Below are 24,649 nucleotides of genomic sequence, written 5' to 3'. Positions count from 1 at the left end.
AAAGTTACATAAAATGAATATACTAAAGTAAAGTACATGTACCTCAAAGTTATGTTTAAATACAGTACTTGAGTAAATGTACTTAGTTACATTACACCAGGGATGGGCAACTGGAGGCCCGGGGGCCGCATAATGCCCGCACCCTCACTTGAAGTGGCCTACATGCATTTGAGCATGAAATCTTAAAAGTGCAGTGAAAAAATGCACAAAATAACTTCTGGCAATTAATGTTTGTCTGCTGTTCTCACACTGAGAAAAACTAAATCACAGTAAGTGGTTATTTTTTATTTGCTTCAAACATTTTATATTCCTATGTATATGGTTATACATGCATTCCAGCATGAAATATAGATAGATAGATAGATAGATAGATAGATTACTTTATTCATCCCCGAAGGGAAATTCGGTTGTCACAGCAGTCCGGTATTCAAGTACAATAAAATACAATAGAATAAAATAATGAGGTAGCATAAATAAAAACAACAATAGAAAAAAAACACAGAATAGAACAAGGACACAAGCTAAAAAAAGCAGATCAGTTGGTATGATGGCAATATAAGAAACAACAATATAAGAAAAGAAAATAATTATAAATAATCAAAATAATTATAAATAAAATAATATGACATATAATATAATATATAATAATAGTAATAATAATAAATAAGGCATGTATAATAATAATAATAGTAGTATATTACAGTATATAGTAATAATAATAGTAATGTCAGCAACAGTATATATAATAATGTTAAGTTACTGAACTGTAAATATATTTAAAATTGCAGTTTCATCATATCTGGTTAAGTGTGGCCCTTTGGTAGTGTCGATGAAAAATTGTGGCCCCATCCAGCATTTAAGTTGCCCATCCCTGCATTAAACCATTGGCTGCCTGTAACTTAGCAGAAATGTGGCCTATCCCTGCAGTAGAGGTTCCATTTTTGGTTTTTTTTTTTTTTAGAAAGCTTTCATTTTATTAAGTCCGAAGATGCATGACTAAGCGCGCTGTTTCGTGCTGTTTCATCAGCCCTGTCACAAAAAGCCCCTTACAATATTTATCACCCTCACACATGTTTCATCACTCCCCTGAAGACGCACGTCACCACAATGACGCGTACAAACCGTCATCTCGCGAGACTCCGCGCAGTTTCCCAGGCAGCAGTGTGGTCTGGAGCATAGAGTGGTGTGTGTGTGTGCGCGATAGAGACAAGGAAAGATGGCGACGCAGGAGAGCGAAGCAACTAAAGCTACCGTGAGCAACGGCGAGGTAAAATGAATGACAGTCTTTTTAAATGTATATTTTTTACTTTTCACGTCACGGGGAAGCGGGCTGTTTTATCTGTGTGGGCACTTTAACGGCCCGTTAACGTTCGAACGTGTTACCGACCGTTCCGTGATTCTCAGTGACGTTGTCAGTGCCGGTTGGTTTTAGAACGACCCCTCGAGCCGTCAACGAGGTTTGGGCTGGTTAACCGTTAACAGGTGTGAGAAGAGGCAGAGTGGCGTTATTAAGACTAATGTCACCACAAAACCGACATTTATACCAAAGTGACAAGATAAAAAGATGAGTCCATGTGAGCCAGCTGACTGCTGCAGTGTGTCAGAGAGCTACAAGGCCTGAACCGGAGACACGCAGCTCCAGCAGCCAGGCCAGCCTCCAGCACCTCTCACACTTTTATTTAATTAATTGCCCTTTGATTGCAACCAAACTTGAAATTTGTTTCTCCTCTATAGGCAATAGTAACCCTGATATACGCTCTTTATTTCAGAAAGAAGTCGTATCAACTCCATATGTCACAACCTATTGGAATAACCTTATTAAATAACCTTAACTGGAATTGACCTGCTAGATATGTATTCAGTAATAAGGTTAAAGAAGTATCTTTTAAGATAATTCACAGGATTTACCCATCTAAAGTTTTTTTTACAATGATTTAAGAAAGATAGACCTAAACTGCTCTTTCTGTGAAGGACACCCTGAAGATGTTTTTCCATTTATTTTGGTATTGCCCTTTATCAACTAAATTATGGGAAGATATTTGTAACCTGATTTCATTTTCGATTGAACCTCATTTGTCCCTGTGCTTTGAACATATACTGTTTGGTTTCACCGACTTTTCTTTTTTTTCCAAAGGAAAAACAATACTAGCCTATATCATCAATCTCATGGTACAGTTAGCCAAATGGCATATCCATAAATGTTGTTACATTAATCAAAAACCCCTCTTTCTTGTCTTTGAAAATGAAACCAAACAATATATTAAGTCTATTAAGAAATCTACCAACATGGAAGCTATAAAACCTTTTAATTTATGTACACTTTACAATGTTTTTGTATGAAAGCTTGCCTCTGTGTTGTTGAAACCCCCTGCCTTCATTTTACAGTCATTACATAGACAACTATAGGCTCAATGTACATTTTATATCTTACATCATCATTGACAAGTGAGGTGAATCAGGTTGAGACATTGTCAAATTAGGAAAAACCCCACAGGCAAATGCTATTTTCTTTCAATAAAAGTGCTTATTCGAGGTAATTCAGAGGGAAACTAGCCAACTAGCAATTATTTCCGGAGTGACAAATATCCCAAGTTACCAGAGGTCAACATGAGTCATCACTCTCCAGAGGCAGAAACAAGGTCTTCCTTAAACTGTTTTTGGCTGTTTAGTGATACAAAATATTGCTTTCATCAAACAAGCAGATTGCTAAACTGTAGCAAATGGCAAATAATTGGTATCTATTGATTAATCTTTTCAGAATTAGGTAAATCTTTGCTTTTGGTTTCTTTTATGGTGTCAGTTTTGACAGTATGCCTACTCTCATGATATTATCATTACATTTAAGTGCCAGTTCCAGAGTTAAGCTGAGATAAAACAAATACAAATCCATGAGGTTAATAATCATGTACTTCTTTTTTTTTGTTTTTTTTGAAGGTTTTTCAGTTTCTTCTCATTCAATTATGTAGGTAAAACAATAGTTGAATCTTGATAAATGGATTACAAGTCTGTTTTTCTTTTTTAAGGAACATATTTGTTGGATCCAGACAGTTAAAAGCTTTGTGTAGGATGTTGGAAATACCTTCAAAATGGATAAACAATTTTGGGCATATCTCACAGAATAACTAGTGCCTAGCGCTGTGTTTCAAATCGAAAGTGTAATACCCAAGTGGTAGAAACTGGGGCAAGGGTACAACATGTGCTCTGTGTCTCTTTTTTCTAATAAAATTGCTTTGTCAGGATAAATGCACTAATAGGTTTAGATAAGCAAGTTATGTTGCGCCTGAGGACGATTGCTAGTGACTCGGTTGAGAGAAATGTCTCTGGTATTAATCTAGGGAAAACACTAAGTGCTTTTTATTTTCTCAGTTTAAATAGAATATTTCTGCTTTATTGGCCCCAGTACATCATGTAATCAACGTTTGAATAAAAAGTCCTTGTACTTAAAGTCCTCTCAATATAGAAAGACCATCTTTTAATGTTGGCGAATAAGCATTATAGTAGATATGCAACAGACCTGCCTTTCATATCCTCTTTATACGCCTAATATTGCGTTTTATATCGCTTCCTCGTGAAGGAGATCCTGTCACCTTGTATGATAAACATTTCCAGAATAGTCCTGAACTTTTGGCCCTCTTTCTGTCTGACACACTCATCCAGTGTGAAGCATTCACTCTCCACCCTGACTAGGTGGTTAATTGTTAATCCTTGTTCAGTGCGTGTAAATTGTAAATTATTATCCTGACCTGGAACAGATAACCGTGTTTCTCATGCTGAGAATATCGGTGATCCATCTGTGTAATGGTTATTACGTTGATCCCTCCAGGAGACACAGATCCATGTCTGATAATAGAATCGCTTCTATTTTAACACAACAGGACATGGCAGCGAGGATGAAAAGCTCTATTTTGAGCCACTTCATGGCCTTGAAATTCAGTTTGTGATGGTGCGAGGCCACTGGCTTATCACAAACCTCAACATTTCCGATCTTCACTCAGTATTTCTTGGCCCTTTTTGGCACCTTAATAACCTGCTGAGGGAAAAACATTGTTTTTTACCCTCAAATGTTATTTGTTTGTAGAGGCCGGCCCCTGGTCTCCCTTGTGTTTGGTGACAATGGGGGAGATTAGATGTTTAGATAGTGAACAAGTCTCATGACTTGGCATGCGCTTGTGTATTGTGTCATTTGAATAGAATGTGGCCTTACTGGAGGAGCTACAGGGACACGCTGGAGCAAGCTAATCACACATTTCACTGATATGTAATATGCTAATATGCATGCTGAGACTTTAATGGGTCATGAGATCATGATAGGTGCAGAAATGAAATGTCGCAGCCAGACTATCCTCATGTCATCTTTAGATAGATAGATAGATTACTTTATTCATCCCCGAAGGGAAATTCGGTTGTCACAGCAGTCCGGTATTCAAGTACAATAAAATACAATAAAATAAAATAGAATAAGATACTGAGGTAGCATGAATAAAAACAACAATAGAAAAAAACACAGAATAGAACAAGTACACAAGTTTAAAAAAAGCAGATCAGTTGGTAGGATGGTTGGCAAGATGATGGTAATGCTATGGAGACTAGACGGTATATAATTGTAATAAAAGTACAGTATATAGTATATAATATGTAATAATAAATAAATAGTAACAATATAAAATAAAATAAAAAAATATAAATAATTAAAATAATTATAAATAAAATAATATGATATATAGTATTTAAATATATAAATATATAATAATAATAGTAATAATAATAATAATAATAAATAAATAAGGCCGGTATAATAATAATAGTAGTATATTTATATATATATTTACTTTTAATTTGTAATATTTTAGGGCAGCAACCATTTCTGTTCTGTTGAACATTTCTTTTACTTCAAATGTTATAAAGTCCATCAAACAGTTGAAAATGTTGAAGAATATTCCTATCTGTTTACCAGCGCTCTGTTATGTCTTCAAATAGTTGTTTTGTCTCACCAGAGCAGTCTAAACTCATATTTAATCAGTTTACAGTTATAGAAACAAGAAAAACAGCGACTGCTGATATTTAGGAAGCTAGAGTGAGAGAACGTTTGGCATTTTATCTTCTGTTTTCATTAATATTGTTGCCAATTCATTTTTCAAATCTGCCATGGGTGATTTCTGCCAAGAATACTCTACATTTCATTGCAACTGTCCTGCTATTTTGTGAAAGCAAAAATATTTCACATCACTCCACTTAAAAGTATGGAAAATGCTTGATTTTTAATCATATTTTTAAGGTTGGGACTATGCTTGAATGTGAATATACTCCTTGAGAAATGCTTGGTTTTCAACATAATTGATGTTTCATCATAGTCGCTCATGCAAACTAAAACTCTTTTCATAAATGAAAAACGATCCCATTGTCATAATTGTTTGTCTCCTGTCATCTCACACTAAACCCACCCGAACCCAGCAATAAATAATCATGATTAAGAGTTATAACACACAGCCTGTAAAGCAAGTGTGATTATACATTGATTGTTGTGGGTGTAAATAAATTATTTTGGTTGAGATGCCCTTAAAGTGCATCTTAATTTTACTCACTACAGCTCATCAAGGAGTGATCAGTTTGAAATGTTTGTTAATAAACTGCGTTAGCATATAGTCATCAGGCCGTTTTGTGAGGTCGACACATAATAACATCTGGAAAGAACCTATCCATGCCTTCAATGCTTAAAGATGCAATATATACTTCCAGTCTCAGCTGTAAATTAAGAGTGAATCAGTGTCCTATAGATCAGTAGTTCTCAACCTTTTTGAGTCTCGACCCCCAATCTAACATGCATGTTGTCTCACTGAACACAATCTCACAGTTCAGATCAGACAAACTCAGTTGATATGACATATTTTGGACAAATAATGAAGCAAACAACAACTAAAACATCTCTCTATCTGCATTTATATTTTTATATTTTATTGTTACTTTTAATCTAAGTCCTTTGCTATAAGTTTAAAGGTCCATTCTGACCTAACTTGCTACTTTGGGATTTGTCAGAAAAGACACAAAATGACCCAAAAAAAAGACACAAAATGGCCCAAAAAAAGACACAAAATGACCAAAAAAAGACACAAAATGACTAAAAAAGACAAAATGACCAAAAAAAGACACAAAGTGATAAAAAACAAAGACACAATATGACTTAAAAAGACACAAAATGACCAAAAAAGACACAAAATGACTAAAAAAAAGACACAAAATGACAAAAAGAAACAAAATGACCAAAAAAAAGACACAAAATGACCACAAAAAGACACTAAATGACCAAAAAAGAAGCAAAATGACCAAAAAAGACACAAAATTACTTAAAAAGACACAAAATTACTAAAAAAAAAAGACACAAAATTACTAAAAAAAGACACAAAATGACCAAAAAAAAGACACAAAATGACCAAAAAAGACACAAAATGACCAAAAAAAGACACAAAATGACCAAAAAAAGACACAAAATGACCAAAAAAAGACACAAAATGACAAAAATAGACAAAAAATGACTACAAGGTCTGGACCCCAAGGTTGAGAATTGCTGCTATAGCTTACACTGTATAATTATATCACCACTTTGGGCTTTGGGTAAAGTACAGTGACATCATGAGTGGCTCCTTTTAAACGGCTGGAGAAGCTGTTCTTCTTTGATGACATACTTCATGATGATGCCGTTGCTGCAGCATCATGGTGGCGTGTCTTGGCTGCTCTGACCGTGTGTCTGTGTGTGTCTGTGTGTGTTTAGGTGAGCAGCAATGGGACCGCTGCAACAACAGACGGCCAGGCTGTAGAGACAGCTGATAACGCTCAGCCTCAGCAGCAGCAGCAGCAGCCACCCAACGCATGGCAGGTCATTAAAGGAGTCCTCTTCAGGTGAGTCTCTCTTATTGTCTTTATTCTGCCGGGCGCGCCCTATGTCAACAAGCCCACAGATAAAAGCCTCCTCTGACACTGAGTATCTTGTAATAATTAACAAAATAAATGCTAATGATATTTTATGGTGGTCACAATCCATACAAATCAGTGTGCACTCAAAGTCCACTCTGCTCCAGATCTCTGTGGAGAGTTTCTCAGTCTGTGTTGTCTTTCCTTCGGCCATTTACCCAAATTGGGCCTTTTTATAATCTGCTTCCTTGTCTTTATATGTGCAAAATGCAGCATAGACAAACATGACTAATGGTTAATTAACCCTTTATCGGGCGAAGAACTGTATTTGGTAACTTCACTGGGGGGAGGTAATATTTCGAGAAAAAAGCTGCAAATTTACTCAATTAAAGTGGCAAGTCTACAAGATAAAAGTCACAGATTTAAGAGATTTAAAGTGGCAAATCTGTGCGAAAAAAGTCACAGATTTACGAGTAAGAAAGTGGGGAAAAAAACCATTTTTTTCTTGCAGATTCACCACTTTAAATCTCATAAATCTGCATTTTTTTTTCTCATAGATTTGCCTATCTTGTAATTTTTTTTCTCTAAATACAACATTTTTAACAGGGCAATTTTGGCTTCTTTTTTCTGCCATTTTGAAGCATTTACATGCACACAATTTTGTGCAACTTCGCCCTTTACCCACAACTATTTCTGACACTTCTTGTACTTACTTTATTAATAACTTTTTGGTCCATAGACACAAGCAAACAGCATCTGTACCAAAAAATGGAGCAAGAGTTATGGACAGTGTGTGGGATTTTTTGTTTCTTTCACGGTTTATGACGCACCTCTCTACTCTCTGCAATGCTAGAGCTCTGTAGTGAGTTTGTCAGACTCTGGTGGGGCTCAGTTGCCTTGTGTGTGTATATTGCTGTAGTTTTCAAGGCAATTTTATAGTTATTTTTTATGTTTTAGATATTCAGGAATCATTTAATTTTGAGGGATATCTCCCTGTATAACAACAGTAGTGGTGCTTGTATCAAGGTAGCACTTTTCCAGCACTTTATTTGAATTAGATTTTCTTTTTTGTGTGTGCCTGAGGCAAGCAGGTACTTTGCCAGCCAACTGTTAGACACCGTAGTGTAGACATCATAGACATCTGATTATAAATGTAATTTCAAACAAATCATTTGCCATTATTCATACAGACTTTCCCCAAATCTGAATTAGTGAATTACTGAGTTGTTGAGTTTAGCTGTTGTCAGTTTGACTGGCTATGAATTTAATTTAGCTTTTAACATCTGTCATAAGGTAGAAAAGGCAGTAGCATTGGCTGCACTGGACAGAGATTTTGGTTAAAATAGATGAGAAAATTCACTTGATGATTTTAAACTCTTTGGACTGATGAATGCCCAACAAAGATCTTGTCTAAAGTGGATGCATGATGTTTTTTGTGAACATGAGGCATGTCCTGCACCAATAAGGCCTTTCAGTTAACAGCAAAACATGTGTGACAAAGAACCCTTCATTATAAACCTCACAGAAAATGCAGTATTTGCATAATGGTATTAGTCAGTTGAAGCTATACTAACCAAAGAGGGAAGTATACGTTGAACAAAACCACAAGCAAACAGAGGACGGTTTGATGTGTTGAGTGATTAAAAAGGTAGAAACATGATATTTTTTTACATTTAGCAGAATAGAGTACTCTGTTCTTCTTTCGCTTCTTAGTTTGTTTCTTCTAACATGTCACTGATTCATGATGAGAGGAAGAAGCATCTCTTAAAGTGTGAATGTAATGCAGTTTGACTGGAAGCAGTTTGATCAGATTAGTCTCCTGTGGTTTTCTCTCCTGTAGCAGCGCTCAGATCTCAAGAGATAAGGTCAAAATGAAATGCTTTGCCTCACAGTTTTTATGCTAATTCACACTGAATGTGTCCATTTACAAACACATTTAAGCATTTATCTCCTCACCCTACTGCTCTCTTCTTTATATATCTTTGCACTATTTCTTTTGTCTGTTTTCTGTCAGTTTATTAAAACAGGTTACAGTTTACAATAACTTTCCAACAAATGAGACAACTTTTGTTTAATCTGTAACGTTTTTTAGCTCATTGCTTTTTGTTTTTAATGCCTTTTTTTTAAATGCATTTTCTGTTACAGCAGGGGTGTCAAACTCAAATACACAATGGGCCAAAATTTAAAACTTGAATAAAATCGTGGGCCAACATTGAACAAATAAACCTTTTTAATATATACCAATCAATATATACCATCAATGTCATTAATTTATTAAATAAAAATTAAATAAAAATCGTATGCCTCTTTTCTATTTGCATCCTTCTGATTTAAATATCAAAATAAAGTTTTTCAACAGGTTAATACATTTAAAAATAAAATAACAATAATAAATCTAGTATTAGCGGTAAATGCGCCGTATAATACCGGCGGGTCAGCTTTTATAGTACAATAATAATATAATAATTTGATATTGGTTGCGGGCCAAATAAAATTACACTGCGGGCCAAATTTGGCCCGTGGGCCAGAGTTTGACACCCCTGATGTAGATAGATATGCTTTATTTATCCCAAGCTGGGAAATTACAGTGTAGCAGCAGCATTACACACAGAGACAATGACAACACAATTAAATAAAAAGAACAAGCTAGGCATACTTCAAGCAATAAAATATAAAAAAAAATACAATAAAATGTAATGTAAAAGTAAAAAAAAATAAAAATAAAGTGTTTAAAGAAGGAGTATGTATTAAGGAGTAGAATTCCAGTGCAGAATAAATATGAATATGCAGTATAAAAAAGTTTGTGCCGTGAGTTTGACACCCCTGTGTTACAGCTATCAAATGCAGCTTTTAAATTTTTTCTTAATTTAAATGTAATATACTTCTATGCCCTTGTAAAGCACTTTGAATGCCTTGTCTGAATGCTACTTGCCTGTAATTCCTTATTCACCAAATCGTTTTTTTCGTCTTCTTCATCCAGAATCTTTATAATCTGGGCGATCAGTAGTTGGTTTCGTCGAGGGCCGTCAACTCCAGATCCCAACACGCCAGCAGGAGCCCCCAGGGTGCCCAGCAGGAACCTGTTCCCCAAGGACACCCTCATGGTATTACATCTGTCCATTGCCTTTCTCTGCATGGCCCGCTGTTTTTAATTGAATTGAAGCTGTTCCTTCTTAAACACCCCTCACACTCTTATCCCCTGAAGTCTTTCCACAGTAAACCAGCGTTATCTTGCTCTTTCAGATTCTCTCTCTCGCTCTCCCCTGACTCTGTAATAACACCTTTTTATTTTCTCACCACTCCTGCAGGATCTGTATGTGTATGTGTCCCAGGAGGAGGTGTTCTCTGACTTCAACAACACAGAAGCCCTGTTCTGGTTTCACAGAGACCTAGTCTATGGTGACTGGACCATAGGGGAGAATGGGGACGGCTGTTACGAGCAATATAAGGAGATGGACATCCCCGAGGTGAGTGTGACTGAGTGTGAAATGGTAACGCTTTATAATAAGGTCCTTAATAATCATTAATTAACAAGTAATAAGGCATTGTTCTCGCTTTAGATCCGGTAGGTGCAAAAAGCATAGTTAACTTATAGTTAACTTATAAGAGATGAGCAATAAAGTATATTTTAATATCAATAACTAAACAAAATAAGATTAATAAAGGCATGGCAAAGACATAATGGGTGGGTCATGGGAGTTTGTAATGCCATTATTAACACTTATATAAGCTTATAAACACACAATAATGTTAATAAGCATCTTGTAAGGACTTACAAGGGCCTTATTACTTGTTCATTAATGGTTATTACAAGGACCTTAATATAAAGCGTTACCAATGCAGCTTGGATAGTGGGAGGGAACAAGTATTAGTTTATGAAATTAGGTAGATGTTAAATCACAGGAAAGATGAGTTAGTGGTGAACTTGTTGTATTTGTATGAAACTAATGCTTCTTCCTGTTTATCATGTTCTTGCAGGCCGTGCAGCAGAACGGTTCCCTTTACATGCACGTCTACTTCACTAAAAGTGGGTTCCACCCAGACCCCAAACGCAAGGGCCAGTACCGCAGACTGGCAACAGTTCACTCAACGCGAAGTAAGCACATGGGATAACTCACTCAATTGTGAAGTTTTATGTAATAGTTGAATCAGTGTTGTTTATCATTACTGTCATTGTTGTCTTTATTGTTCTAATTTGTAATTGTTTCATTGTTGTTTATTATTACTGCCATTGCTGTTTTATTATTATTGTTTTGTTTTTAATTGTTTATTGTAAGGTGACCTTGAGAGTCCTGAAAGGCGCCTATAAATAAAATGCATTATTATTATTATTATTATTATTATTATTATTAATAATATATTTGTCATATGTCCGTGTTAATCATTAGTTGTGTTCTTTTTCAGAGCTGAATAAATTCAAGCGAAGAAAGTTTATGAAGACCAAGAATCTGCTGACGGGAGAGACGGAAGCAGATCCTGAAGTTATCAAGGTTGATAAACTTTTGTTTCACTTATTTAATTTACTAACAGATTCATTGGCCAGGCCAGTACATCACAAATTAGCTTTTTATAGATATGTAAATATTGGTGTATAAGTCAGCTGATGAGTAGGAAGAAATTTCACTAAAGAAATGCCGAGCTAGTTTTGAGGCAATTTAGAAATAGTGTAATCTTTTAGAAAAAAATCGTTTAGAAAAAGTGTTCTTTAGTGTAATGTGACATAATGATTTCTGCCATAACAAAACCAATCAAGATTGATTTGATGTAAAGAATTACTGTTGTTTGTAGCATCATTATCAGCTTTTAATACTTCAAACCAAATCAATCAGCCTGAGAAATCCAATGTGGGTCCTGCAGCTATCACCAGACTCAACTCAGAGCTGAAAACAAACTCACTGGTCCGACAGCACTAATCAGGGACATCCACACCTAACACAATGCTCTGCACTAAATATATATTTATATATTTACAATATTGTTTTAATGCATACAATGGCACTAAGTTGATGGTACAGTGAATGAATGACATGAATATACTAAGTGCTGAGATGATGAGAATGTATCTTTTCTATTTGCTATTTATTGAGATGAGATGATAAGAATGTATCTTATTTACTATTTATTATGCTTTTGTTATGAGTCCAGTACGTAAGTGCATTGAATTTCGTTGTTTCTCTGTGCAATGACAAATAAAAATCTACAGTACAGGCCAAAAGTTTGGACCCACCTTCTCATTCAATGCGTTTCCTTTATTTTCATGACTTTTGACATTGTAAATTCATCAAAACTATTAATGAACACGTGTTAATTATGTACTTAACAAAAAAGTGTGAAATAACTGAAAACACGTCTTATATTCTAGTAAGCAAAGGGTGGCTACTTTGAGGAATCTAAAATACAAGACATGTTTTCAGTTATTTCACACTTTTTTTGTTAAGTACATAATTCCACATGTGTTCATTCATAGTTTTGATGCCTTCAGTGAGAATCTACAATGTAAATAGTCATGAAAATAAAGAAAGACGCATTGAATGAGAAGGTGTGTGTCCAAACTTTTGGCCTGTACTGTAAATCTAAATCTAAACAATAGTGGTAACAGCAGCTAAAACCAACTAAATTTCTCAGCTGGTGTTGCAGCTCATCACTGACAAATCCACTGTGTTTCCTCCCAGCGAGCAGAGAGCCACGGTCCAGTGGAGATCATCTCTCATTGGCACCCCAACCTCACCATCAACATGGTGGATGACCACACTGCCTGGGTCAAAGGCTCCGTTCCCCCTCCTCTAGACCAGCGTAAGCTCCTCCCCTTTACTTTTTGCCACTTATTGCCCAGGGCTGTACATTTTAAAACGTTCCAGCATCAGCAGCTGTTCAATGAATCTTGTTTTATTTGAAGTTCTTTTTTGAAGTTCTCCTTTTTCTCCTCACTAGATGTAAAGTTTGATGCAGTAAGTGGCGACTACTATCCCATTGTGTACTTCAATGACTACTGGAACCTTCAGAAGGATTACTATCCCATCAACGAGACCCTGAAAGCTCTCCCGCTGCGCCTCACCTACTGCCCGCTGTCTCTGTGGCGTTGGCAGCTGTACGCTGCCCAGAATGCACGTTCACCGTGGAACTTCCTCCCAGAGGACACGTACGAGCAGTCTGACGAAGACCAGGACTCTGTCAAGGTGAGACGTCAGCTGTCACAGAGACGGTGGTCCTTTGTGGTTCCTTCAGGTTTAGGTGCAATAACAAAGGCTCTTATTTAGTCAGGTCAAATGTATTTATATAGCACATTTACAGATGGCTGAGCCGCACCAAAGTGCAAAAAGTGCAATAAAATACAGAATTGACAAAGGTAAAAAAGAAACAAACAAAAAAACCCAAAACAAAACCAAATTAAATTTAAAATAAATTAAAAGAAGATGGGATAATTTTAGAAGCACTGTGGGATTACTAGGGCAGCTATTCTCAACTTTGGGGTCGGGACCCCAATTGGGGTCACGAGATGATTTCTGGGGGTCGCCAAATCATTTTGGAAGTCAGCTCTGTCTCCACTGTGTTAAAGTGTTCATGTGTTTTAGTCTTTTTGGTCACTTAATCTCTTTTTTTTTGTCATTTTGTGTCTTTTTTTATCATTTTGTGGTCAATTTGTGTCTTTTTTGGTCATTTTGTTTCCTTTCTTTGGTCATTTTGTGTCTTCTTTTTGGTCATTTTGTGTCTTCTTTTTGGTAATTTTGTGTCTTTTTTTTGGTAATTTTGTGTCTTTTTGGTCAATTTGTGTCTTTTTTGGTCATTTTGTTTCCTTTCTTTGGTAATTTTGTGTCTTTTTGGTCATTTTTCTTTTTTGGGTGATCTGAACTGTGCGCATGAAATTCTGTTCAGTGAGCGAGGGTCGCGGACAACATGCATGTTAAATTGAGGGTCGCGACTCAAAAAGGTTGAGAACTACTGTACTAGGGGACACTATTCCCTAGAACTTGCCGGAGGAAGAAAAAACAAAACAAAAACTTTAATTGTAGGCAAGAGAAAAGAGGGTTTTTAAATGAGATTTAAAAACATTTAGGGACATCGCTGCACGGACGTGGAGGGGGAGGCAGTTCCAGAAAGACGTTTATATCGTGACACATTAAAGAAATAACTCTGTGGACTTTTTGATCAAACATAAAAAGTTTGATTATGGAACAAAACTTTAGGCTAAAACCTCTCTGTGTGCAGGTGGCCCTGTTGGAGACCAACCCGTACCTGCTGGGACTCACCATTGTCGTCTCCATTGTGCACAGCATCTTCGAGTTTCTGGCCTTCAAGAATGGTAAGATGGTCACAGCAGCCATCTGCATTATGGATTTAACAACAACAAAATATTGCACAGTCCCTCAGCTTCCTCTCTCCATCTCCTCCTCAGATATCCAGTTCTGGAACAGCAGACAGTCTCTTGAAGGCCTCTCGGTGCGCTCCATCATATTTGGAGTCTTTCAGTCTCTGGTGGTGTTGCTCTACATCCTGGACAACGAAACTAACTTTGTGGTGCAGGTCAGCGTCTTCATCGGCCTCCTCATCGACCTGTGGAAAATCACCAAGGTCATGGACGTCAGGGTGAGTCAGCAACACTAACTTCTACATGCACAGTGTTAGAAAAGTAGGATTTATTTGAACTCTCTCTGAAAAAAACCTTCTGTTTTCTCTTTCGTTTCTGATTGAGTGGGCTCCTGTTCAGACCAACCTGATGCAACACTGCTTAGTTTATCTTCAACCAGAAAAGTGGGAGTTAATCAGTGAATGTGTGAAGATGTTTGAATGAAAATCAGCAGACTTCTCTACTAGAAGGGCTTTAGAAGAGCCTTGAGCCCTGTGAATTTAATTCATTTTAAATGCTGTTAATTCTAATGTCACCTATTGTATCTGTACATTACAGTGGTCATTATTTTTTCCTGTTGTGCTATTATCACAATATTTCAGTAACCACCTATGTTTGTTTGTCTTTCTGTAGTTGGACAGAGAGAACAAAATCGCAGGAGTGATTCCAAGATTGTTATTCAAAGACAAGTCTACATATGTCCAGTCTTCAACCAAAATCTACGACGACGTGAGTTAAACCAATACTTAACACGACCTCATTCAGAGGACACTGCTTTCAAAAATAGAATAGAATAGGTCTTTATTTGTCATTGTCACATGTACAATGAAATTCAAAATGCTCTCCAGCAAGTGCAACATTTAAGAGTCTATAAAAATATGAATATAAAAAGAGAAAAAAGAGAAATATGTACAAAAAATGCATTCAGTGGACGATAAATGTTATACCGAAGGAGATACATAGTTCCTTAAACTGGACTAGGGATTAATCATTTTCCTGAAGTTAAATATTTTCTGTCCCAGGAGCCGAAGCACACTAACCCAAGAATCCCCAAAATAAACTTGTTTATACGTAATTAATTCAGTCAAACTCAATTCACATTGGTCATATTTAGAACGATACTAAATGCAACAAGGAGAAATATGCATAAACCTATGGGTTACACTTAAGTCTATTATTTGTTGGTATTAATAATTATTTGGTCAAAATGACATTTCTGTTAATCAACATTAGAATTTAAACTCCAAATACTTACTGTTCATGACATCAATATTTCTCAAACATGTGTTTTTATTTTTAAGGTATATTCAGATCATGAAAACTTTCCAAAACACTTTAAGACTTATTTTAAATTTGATTCTCAGATTCACTCTTGTTCAATGCGTCAATCTTTAGATCTTCATCCTCCAAGATTTCTGACATGCTGAGGTCAATTTATTGTTCAATTTAAGGACCAAATTATGAATAAATACCTTTTCCCATCTGGCAAAGGACTCCATCTCTGTAAAATGCTTCAAAAGATGTCTAAAAGCTCATTTAACTGCTGTTTTTAAATTCTAATTCACACACAAATACACTTTTATAACATGCTCATTTTTGTTTTTAATTGTTTTTGTTATTGTCATTATAACTTGTTGATGTTATACATTTGTTTTTTCTATTATCAGTTTATTGCTTTCTAATAACTATGAAATTTTAGGTGGAAGCTTTAAATAAATAAGCCCATCTGGGTTTTCTGCCTCTACCTGCACTTTACACTATATGTTATCTTATTTTTATTATCTCATTTTATGTCATTCTAACTGTGCACATAAAATAAAACCTTTTTTTTAGGATTTTTTAATTTGCACAGTTAGTTATTAACATCATGAAAACTTTGCATGCAGCTTGAGCTTACTCCACTATGGCTGTGAGGAAGAAATGCCAAGTTGACTGCCTGTGATTTGTGATTTGAGCAAACAATTTGGTATTTTCAGGCTGATTGTATTATGCTGAGACGGAGCACACACATACACTGAACCTTCATTGTTCAGTTTTTTTTTGAAGCGTTTTCACACAAAGCTGGTGTCAGACATTGTGTAGATGGTTGATCCCATTTGATTATTTGTTGGGGCAAAAGGAAGTTACCATTGTGCAGCTCTGTTTCATCTCTGCCGACTCTGAAAATTACATCCACACAGGAAAATGTAAAGGACTTGCAGACTTGGATTAATGAAACCTCACAAGCATGTTTTATGTCAAATATTACTTGTTGGTTTGCTTTTAGATTCAGATTCAGATTTGACTTTATTAATCCCACAGTGGGGAAATTTCTTTGTGACAGCCGCAAAGTTTCACACAATTTTTAAGATAAAGATAAAAAATAAACAATCTAAGAAAAGACATTTAACAATATACAAATATACAATAATAATATACTATATACAACTTTGTGCAAATTTAAGTGGAGAAATGTGCAGAGTGCAGATTATATGCAAAATCTGCACTCTGCACATTTCTCCACTTAAATTTGCACTAAGTGGAGAAATGTGCAGAGTGCAGATTTATAAGTAAATAATTATAATATATTTATAATCCAATCCAATCCCCTTTATTTATATAGCACAATTTTAGCAAACACAAGGTTTCCAAAGTGCTGCACAAACAATAAATACATAACACAATACAAAGAGATGTAGTAAACAATAGATCAGTAAGATGCAATAAAATAAATTAATAATAAATAAAATAAAATGTAAAATGTACTGCCCGCACAAAATAAAATATGCATGAATACAATAAAACAAATAAAATCAACACTCTACGTGGTGTTAAAAGCCAACGAGAAGAGGTGGGTTTTAAGAAGAGTGGGTTTTTTTATAAGTCAATTAGAATAGAGTTTGTGATCAATAATAATTCTTCTCTCTGGTCCTGTGAACAGATGGCCTTTAAGTACCTGTCGTGGCTGCTCTACCCTCTGTTTGGCTGCTACGCCGTCTACAGCTTATTGTACGTAGAACACAAAGGCTGGTACTCATGGGTACTCAGCATGCTCTACGGCTTCTTGTTAACCTTTGGTGAGTACATCTGGAGGGTCATCATGTTGTCTTGTGTGTCCTTTGTGTTTCTGAGTAACATTTGTATTGAATGTCAGGTGTTTCTGCAGAGGCTGATGGCACGTAAACAAGACTTACTGCATGAATTAGCTAATGTACACTACTTTTTTTTTTTTTTTGAACATTGTGTTTATTGGATTTTGTCGTGTTAACATATAACATGGCAAGTCATATATTGAACATCCTATTTTGTTTTACCCTGCCCCCCCTCCCATTCCCTCCCCCCATTTCCCTTTACTGGTACACACAGTTATAAAGATATGCATATACATATGTTTATATATACATACATACATACATACATCTACATACATATACACACATACAGTTAAAAAAACAAAAAAAACAGCAAGACAATCAAAACTTCAAAAGCAAATGGATAAATAAAATAAAATACAATAAAATAAATAAATAAACCTATATAAAAATGGAAATTAACTCAAGGTATATAAAAATCCAAAGATAAAGTCACGAATGAAAAAAAAAATAGATAAATATATATATATATATATATATATATATATATATATATATATATATATATATATAAATAATAGTTACCTTTTGCTCATCAGCAACTATGTCTTATTTTGGTTTCACTCTTTTAATTATCTATGTCTGCTGTATTCAAATGCTCAATCAGATTACCTCATACTCCTTCTAATGTACACTACTGGTCAAAAGTTTTAGAACACTACTCAGTGTACTCTGAAATTAATGCAGATAACAAATAAACAATTGAAGTTATAAAATAAATCATAGAATCAGTTTAGAAAGGAAAATGTATTCTAAACTGTTGACTCATGGAAGTATCCACCTTAACAGATAGAACAGCTGAACACACTCAATGGAAATCAAATATTCTTCAGAATGTTCTTCCCAACTCTGTTGCAGAAGTTCCCATAAATGTGGAGCAACTTGTAGGTTGTAAGTGATCAAGAAAAGTTGGGACACCTGTAGGAATTGGTAGCAACTTAGCAACTTTCAAGGCTTGATCAACCTCCGTTGCTGCAGAACTGCTTTAAGTTTTTAACCCATTTCTTGTTCCCTGAAAAAGGCCTTTTTCTATAATTATGAAATGTGCATTCTTTATTAGTTTTGGTTAAGCTTACCTTTTTTATTTACCTCTGGCAGTTCAACACTTACCTTTGGACCCTTTCTAGCTGTTCATTGGACTTGAACTGCTTGAATTTCAATAAAAAAATTGAAAAATTGTGGTGTTCTAAAACTTTTGACCGGTAGTGTACATGAACACTATTGTTTACAGCATATTATTACCTATAAATTAAAATATTTGATCTCTGTTTAGGCTTTTTTTAAATGAATTTACATCATAATAGTATGGTTAATCCCACAAATAAAAAATAATTACAAGAAATTATTGCAGAAAGCAGTAAGTCAAAGTTTAATCAATTAAAAATGTATTTTTAAATGACACTGGTGGATAATGTACAGTATTAAAATGTTGTATACAGATAAATAGTATCCTAAAATAGTTAATTAACATAAATTGATCATTTTAGATGAAGCAGCACACAGACACTGTTTTTCATGTCTTTATTATTATAATGTTTCCCTAATGTTCAGTTGAAAATTAATTCAACATACATTTCTTGAATGCTCATTTTTAACACACTGTCTGGATCAATTTTTCTATTTATTTTCTTTAATGTATTATTGATTTTACTCTCTGCTGACACATTATGTGCAACAGGTTTCGTTCCTGTTGATGTGAATCTATTTTTAAAGGCCAGAGAATCTTCGTATTATTATTATTGTGTGTCTTAATGATCCTGTCTCTAAGCAGATGTACACACAGCTGATGTTTTCACACTTGCATCATGGTTACGTATGTAACTCCCCACAGGCTCTGCTAATGTGCTGCTGTTATTATTAGACTTCACTCAGTCACGCTGCCTGTTGTCTAATTTACTGCCACTGGCGTTAAATTGTTTATTTTGTAACCGGTGGTTTCCTTTTTATCTCTATTTTTAGGTTTCATTACAATGACGCCGCAGCTATTCATCAACTACAAAATGAAGTCTGTGGCCCACCTCCCGTGGAGGATGCTCACCTACAAGGCTCTCAATACCTTTATTGATGACCTGTTTGCCTTCGTCATCAAGATGCCCATGATGTACAGGATAGGATGCCTCAGAGACGGTACGGCTCCCTTCAGCTACTCCTCGTTAATTTACTCAGATGGTCCTCCTTTCTGTTTTCACTTGAACAACACACTCTGTCCCTCGCAGTGTTGTGTTCTACCATCAGCCTTTGATACCTAAAGATGATACTAAATTAATCTTTCAACTCCACCTAGTGTCTACTCCCTAGATCTCATGGATATCTCTTATACTATTTGCTACCACCAGATAATTTATGAGGCTGTTTTTGGCGTAATTAACCCATTAAGGCCTAAAACGCCTGGAAAAAAACGCCTGGGAAAAAAATGCCTGGAAAACCTCGATTTTGAAAAGAAGATTTTTTTTAAAACCTGAAGTTTTTCTGGAAATTCAACAGAAGATTTTTCAGCCTCTGTAGCAGATAGAAATTAAATTCAAAAAGTATTTGAGAGCTTATACCCGTGGCTTTCATGAGAAGTTGAGTTTATTGAAGGTTTGGACAAATAAAGTTTTTTTTGTTTTACATCAACAAACTCAGCAAATGTTACATTTGACTGAATAAAAATTCTATGCATAATACTAATACATGCCCATTAGCAAGATGCAAACATGACATGACCATTGGAAGAACAAGACAGTCGTCAGATAGTCGTCTTCCACCATGATTTCAAAGTTCTGGAAAAGTCCCATGATGCATTGCGACACTCCCGCATGTATTCTGATCAGTAATTTTCGTAGCCTCAGCTAGTGCTCACGTTCAAAGCTACTGTGGTAACCTACGTCACTGCTTTGTTGCTGAGCCTGGGTGGGCATTTCTATCTCAGAAACCTAGAAAAGAAGTCTGATAGGAATAATGCATTTCAGTTCTTGTTCCTCAGTGGATTGACGCATGTTTCTTCTCCTGCAGACGTGGTGTTCTTCATCTACCTGTACCAGCGCTGGATCTACCGGGTCGACCCCAACAGGGTCAACGAGTTCGGCACCAGCGGAGTGGAGCCGACCCCGGACGCCGCGGCGGTGACAGACGCTGCTCCTGCCGCAGCCGCCGCCGCTGTCACAGACAAACCAGAGGGGGAGAAGAAGAACGATTAAGCAGGACACCGCTCTGATCTGCCTCCCTGGCCCTCGCTGCTGGGGCAAAGAGGACTTGTGGAAATCAGGCAGGGAGGGGAGTCGTTGTTTAGCCATCATGGACACCACTTCAAAAAAAAAAAATGCAGTTCAACTGTTCCCTCTGATTTCTGTGTGGATCCACAGAGAATCATATTCAGTGTAGACTTGGTAAATTCTTATTTCTGTTCCCCGCCCTCTCGTTTTGCAGTTCCAGTGAAGTAAAACAAAACGTGATGTACTGTATTCTGTATGATTTTTCAGAGGGTAACAATGTCTTGGAGTAGAGGTTGGGAGGGGAACTGGTCGCAGTTATACTACATTTTTTTTTTAATACAAGGGAGCGAAAAAAAGAGGTGAATTTTTCTTTTCATTCCATGTGAGCACCGTGTTTCGGATTGCCTGGAAACTGGTGAGTAGTGCTGGAGGAAACTGGAGAGATGTTGAACCAGAGTGGTGGTGACTGGAGACGATGGACGACCTGCAGGACACGACCCACACTGACTACTTCCCTCAATTTTAAACAAAAGGTTAATGTTCTCGACATGAACATAAAAAAATATCAGCCTTGTTGGTATTAATATAAATATATTAATATTGTCAATGACTTAATTTTTGTTTTTCTGTCACTGAAGCATTCTTTTTTTGTATGTCCTTAAACTGTACAGAATCTCAGCTTGTCATGTTAATAATGCCATTGTCAAATCTGTCTAGCAATAGCTAATTTGCAAGTCTAATTTTAATTTTACCCCCTCAGCAGGATGTCTGATTTTCAAATTGTTCAATGTTCACGTTCCAAACCAGAATCACCTGACAGACACGGCGGAGACAGACAGACGGTCAGGTGTGAGCTGGAAGAATTACAGTGTCTCTTGTTTTAATTCTGAGTGCTGTAAGTCCTGAAACAAAGAGGGATCCATGTTGGTACATATTAAATTTTGATTCATTCATGTTTATAGTAAAACTTAAGTGTGATTTAAAATGTCTATGCAAAGCTTTTTTTTCCTTCATTGTTTTACTAAATTAGTTATAGTAATTATGATCCCTGATGAAGAAAACTGAATAATTGCCACATAACCCTTCAAGAACTCAAATTAAATTTTCTCATTTTGCCCAATTAAATTACAAAATCTCAGAAATATTAAGCTTACAAATAAATAATAATGATAGTGAAGCAAACAATACTCTGTCGAGAGGTGGGAACCTGCAAATGTTTTGGTACTTTTGCCTTCAAAAGTGTGTCAAACCATTTTATTATAAAAATGGTAACACTTATGAGTCACTGCAAATTCAAATTGTGAAATTCAGTTAATTTAAAAGCTTTGTGTGTGTGTGTGTGTAGAAAGGCAAGTTGGAGTAACACTGGCACAAAAAGCTAGATGCAGATGTTTTAAGTCATTGAAACAAACATTGGAAATATCTAAATAACACGTTTGCAAATCAGACTTCTAACAGTGAATGTAAACTTTTAGAAACCTGGTTTCAGACCTCTAAATTTCTCTCCATGTGTGATTTTCATTACCGACTAATAAGTAGATGTTGAAGCTTTGTTTCCAATTTGTGACTGCAGTTTGAACAAGTGACGTGATAAGTTTTCTAAAAGCATTAGAAACAAAAACATTTTAAAAATGTTTGCAGTGCAGTTTTTCTTTTTCTTTCCTTTCTTGTGAATCATCTCTGCGGTTTAGGGGAACATTGCTTTATTTGTAAAAAACAAACTGCAGCTGCAACGACTTACCTGTTGTTTTGCTTTGTTTGTTGTTTATAACTCAGCCTGTGCTGAGTCACCTCTTCCTCTAAACTCCTCGACTTTCGCTTTCCATTTCCTTTAAACCTCCTGTCCTCTGTGTCTCCAGCAGGTGTCGCTGCTGTGCTTCATAACTTGGAGCAAAAACATTTTTTTCCTCAACTTTATTGTAACAGTTGTCATTACAATTAAGACACAATTACAAAACATTAAGGCGTCTAATACAAATAACCAATATTGTAAAAAGCATGATCTACTTTTGATATGGCATTACATCCCACATAAGGGTGAAAGTAATTTACATAAATGGGAAAAAATGAATAAATTAACCAAAAAAAGTCAGTAGTACAAAACAAAAACAGAAAATGAAGGCAATGCAATTTATTTTTTTCACACAAAAAACCCTTTATACGAGTACATTTACCATTTTTTTATTGGATAGACTCATAATTGCAAAGCTTAACGTTAAAAAATACAATGGCGCACGTCACTGTTTTTAAGGGGAGTTTCTAAACGCGCAGAGAGCTTATTGGCGCAGTTTGAAAATCATAAATATTCATAATAACATTAGGATTTCCCACTCTTCCATCACTTCCATCATCATTCAGGCATGATGCTACCAGGTCAAATGTCTAAAACGTGATTAATTGACTACTTTGGGTTATAAATAGGTATACCCAGGCCAATAAATAGGCAGTGTGCGTAATTGGATGCTCGTTTAAATAAAGCGTAAGAAAAAAATAACTTATTAGGGGGGGAAAAAATTCTCCCTTTTTGGGGTCATGATGTAATTTTGTCAGAAGATGAATATTAATAGTAGGGAAACATCTTAATAAGGCTGCGGACAGCACTGGACCCGATCCCCGTGGGGGGGTTTCCCTCTGGGAGGTAACGTGACGTCGAGGGGATTTCCAGACTGAACTAGCCAATCAGAGCGAGGCTGCTGCGGAAACACAAGTAAAGCAAACTCCGCTTCAAACATCACTCAACACATGGCTCCACGCCTGTTAAACAGCTTATTACTGGACGAGACCAACACTCAGAGCTGTTTTATAGGCTGACGAGTCTTCACCGGAGCTGTTTGTCTTTTTTTAAACTGACACGTTTTGACCCAGAAGAGACGACTAGTACCGGAAATAATCCGGTTGGGAAAAAAAAATTATCGACACGACGGCGGAGTTTATGGTGTTTAAGAACTCCGCACATGCGATGAAAGACATGGAGATCTTCAAACCTGGTGGGTGTTTAGTGTTAATCCTGCTGTGTTTAGTGTGTATGCGTGTGTGTGTTTGTTTATTTGTGTGTGTGTGTGTGTGTGTGTGTGAGAGAGAGGGCTGACATCATCACCAGGCATGTGATTTGTCAGAGCAGGTCGGCCAACACCCATTCCCGGGAACAGAGCACCATTACCCGGCTCTGCTCCCTCCGTTACTGCTCCACTTTGTACAGTTTAACATCGAAGTTTTATTTATTTATTCGTATTTGTTATTATTCTAATGATGCTTTCTGTTTCTTCTGCAGAGCTGTCAGACTTTGGTGAGTACGAACTTCTTTTTGCTTGTCTGTAAAGTGGTGAATGTTTGGGCCGTGAGGCGTTATTGATTGCACACTGTGACCTTGTTTTACCTCACGCAGAAGAAGAAGTAAGACTAATATTAGTGTCTCAGCTTCCTCATCTCTAACTGTCTCACAGAGTTTCTGGTTAGTAAGGTGGGCGGCCCACAGTTGCACAACAGATCAACAAAACTAAAGACAGAATAACAGAAGCAGTGGTGGAAAGTAACAAAGTGCATCAAGGACTGTATCATTCTGAGTTGAATATTGTACCTTTACTCCACCACATTTAGCTGCCAGCTTTAGTTACTGTTCAGGTCGAGATTTAACATGAAAAACATGATCAATAGTGATCAGACATTTTTCTCAGATAGATAGATAGATAGATAGATAGATAGATAGATAGATAGATAGATAGATAGATAGATAGATAGATAGATAGATAGATAAAATACTGAGGTAGCATAAATAAAAACAACAATAGAAAAAAACACAGAATAGAACAAGGACACTTAAGAAGTTAAGAAAAGAACATCATCAGTTGGTAGGATGGTTGGCAAGATGATGGTAATAATTAAACTGGTGATATGATACAACAATGCTATAGTGACTAGACGGTATATAATAATAATAATAGTACAGTATATAATATATATATAATATAATATAATATGTAATAATAGATAATAAACAATATAAAAGTAAAATGAAAAAAATAGAGTAATTACAAGTAAAATATATATATATATTATATATATATATATATATT

General features: G+C 35.9%; 2 protein-coding genes across 2 annotated transcripts in view; both read left to right on the top strand.

Annotated features, from left to right (window-relative positions):
- Positions 1 to 1,135: 1,135 nt before the first annotated feature.
- On the top strand, positions 1,136 to 21,561 carry clptm1 (CLPTM1 regulator of GABA type A receptor forward trafficking). The gene is made up of 14 exons (XM_059330734.1): positions 1,136 to 1,267; positions 6,767 to 6,894; positions 9,887 to 10,010; positions 10,215 to 10,373; positions 10,885 to 11,002; positions 11,311 to 11,396; positions 12,579 to 12,699; positions 12,838 to 13,082; positions 14,113 to 14,206; positions 14,300 to 14,490; positions 14,885 to 14,980; positions 17,172 to 17,307; positions 19,342 to 19,509; positions 20,377 to 21,561. Exons 1-14 carry the CDS (start codon positions 1,217 to 1,219, stop codon positions 20,559 to 20,561), a joined length of 1,902 nt encoding a protein of 633 aa, XP_059186717.1. The 5' UTR covers positions 1,136 to 1,216; the 3' UTR covers positions 20,562 to 21,561.
- Positions 21,562 to 23,722: 2,161 nt separating this feature from the next.
- The window catches only part of relb (v-rel avian reticuloendotheliosis viral oncogene homolog B), a 16,585-nt gene continuing 15,658 nt past the window's right edge, over positions 23,723 to 24,649 (top strand). The window contains exon 1 of the mRNA XM_059330735.1: positions 23,723 to 23,862. Coding sequence (XP_059186718.1) covers positions 23,823 to 23,862 — 40 coding nt within the window. The 5' untranslated portion in view covers positions 23,723 to 23,822. The remainder of the gene's footprint in view (positions 23,863 to 24,649) is intronic.

Source organism: Centropristis striata, chromosome 4 (genome assembly GCF_030273125.1).
Source record: "Centropristis striata isolate RG_2023a ecotype Rhode Island chromosome 4, C.striata_1.0, whole genome shotgun sequence".
Classification (NCBI taxonomy): domain Eukaryota; kingdom Metazoa; phylum Chordata; class Actinopteri; order Perciformes; family Serranidae; genus Centropristis; species Centropristis striata.
This window is presented reverse-complemented; position numbering and strand designations above follow the sequence as displayed.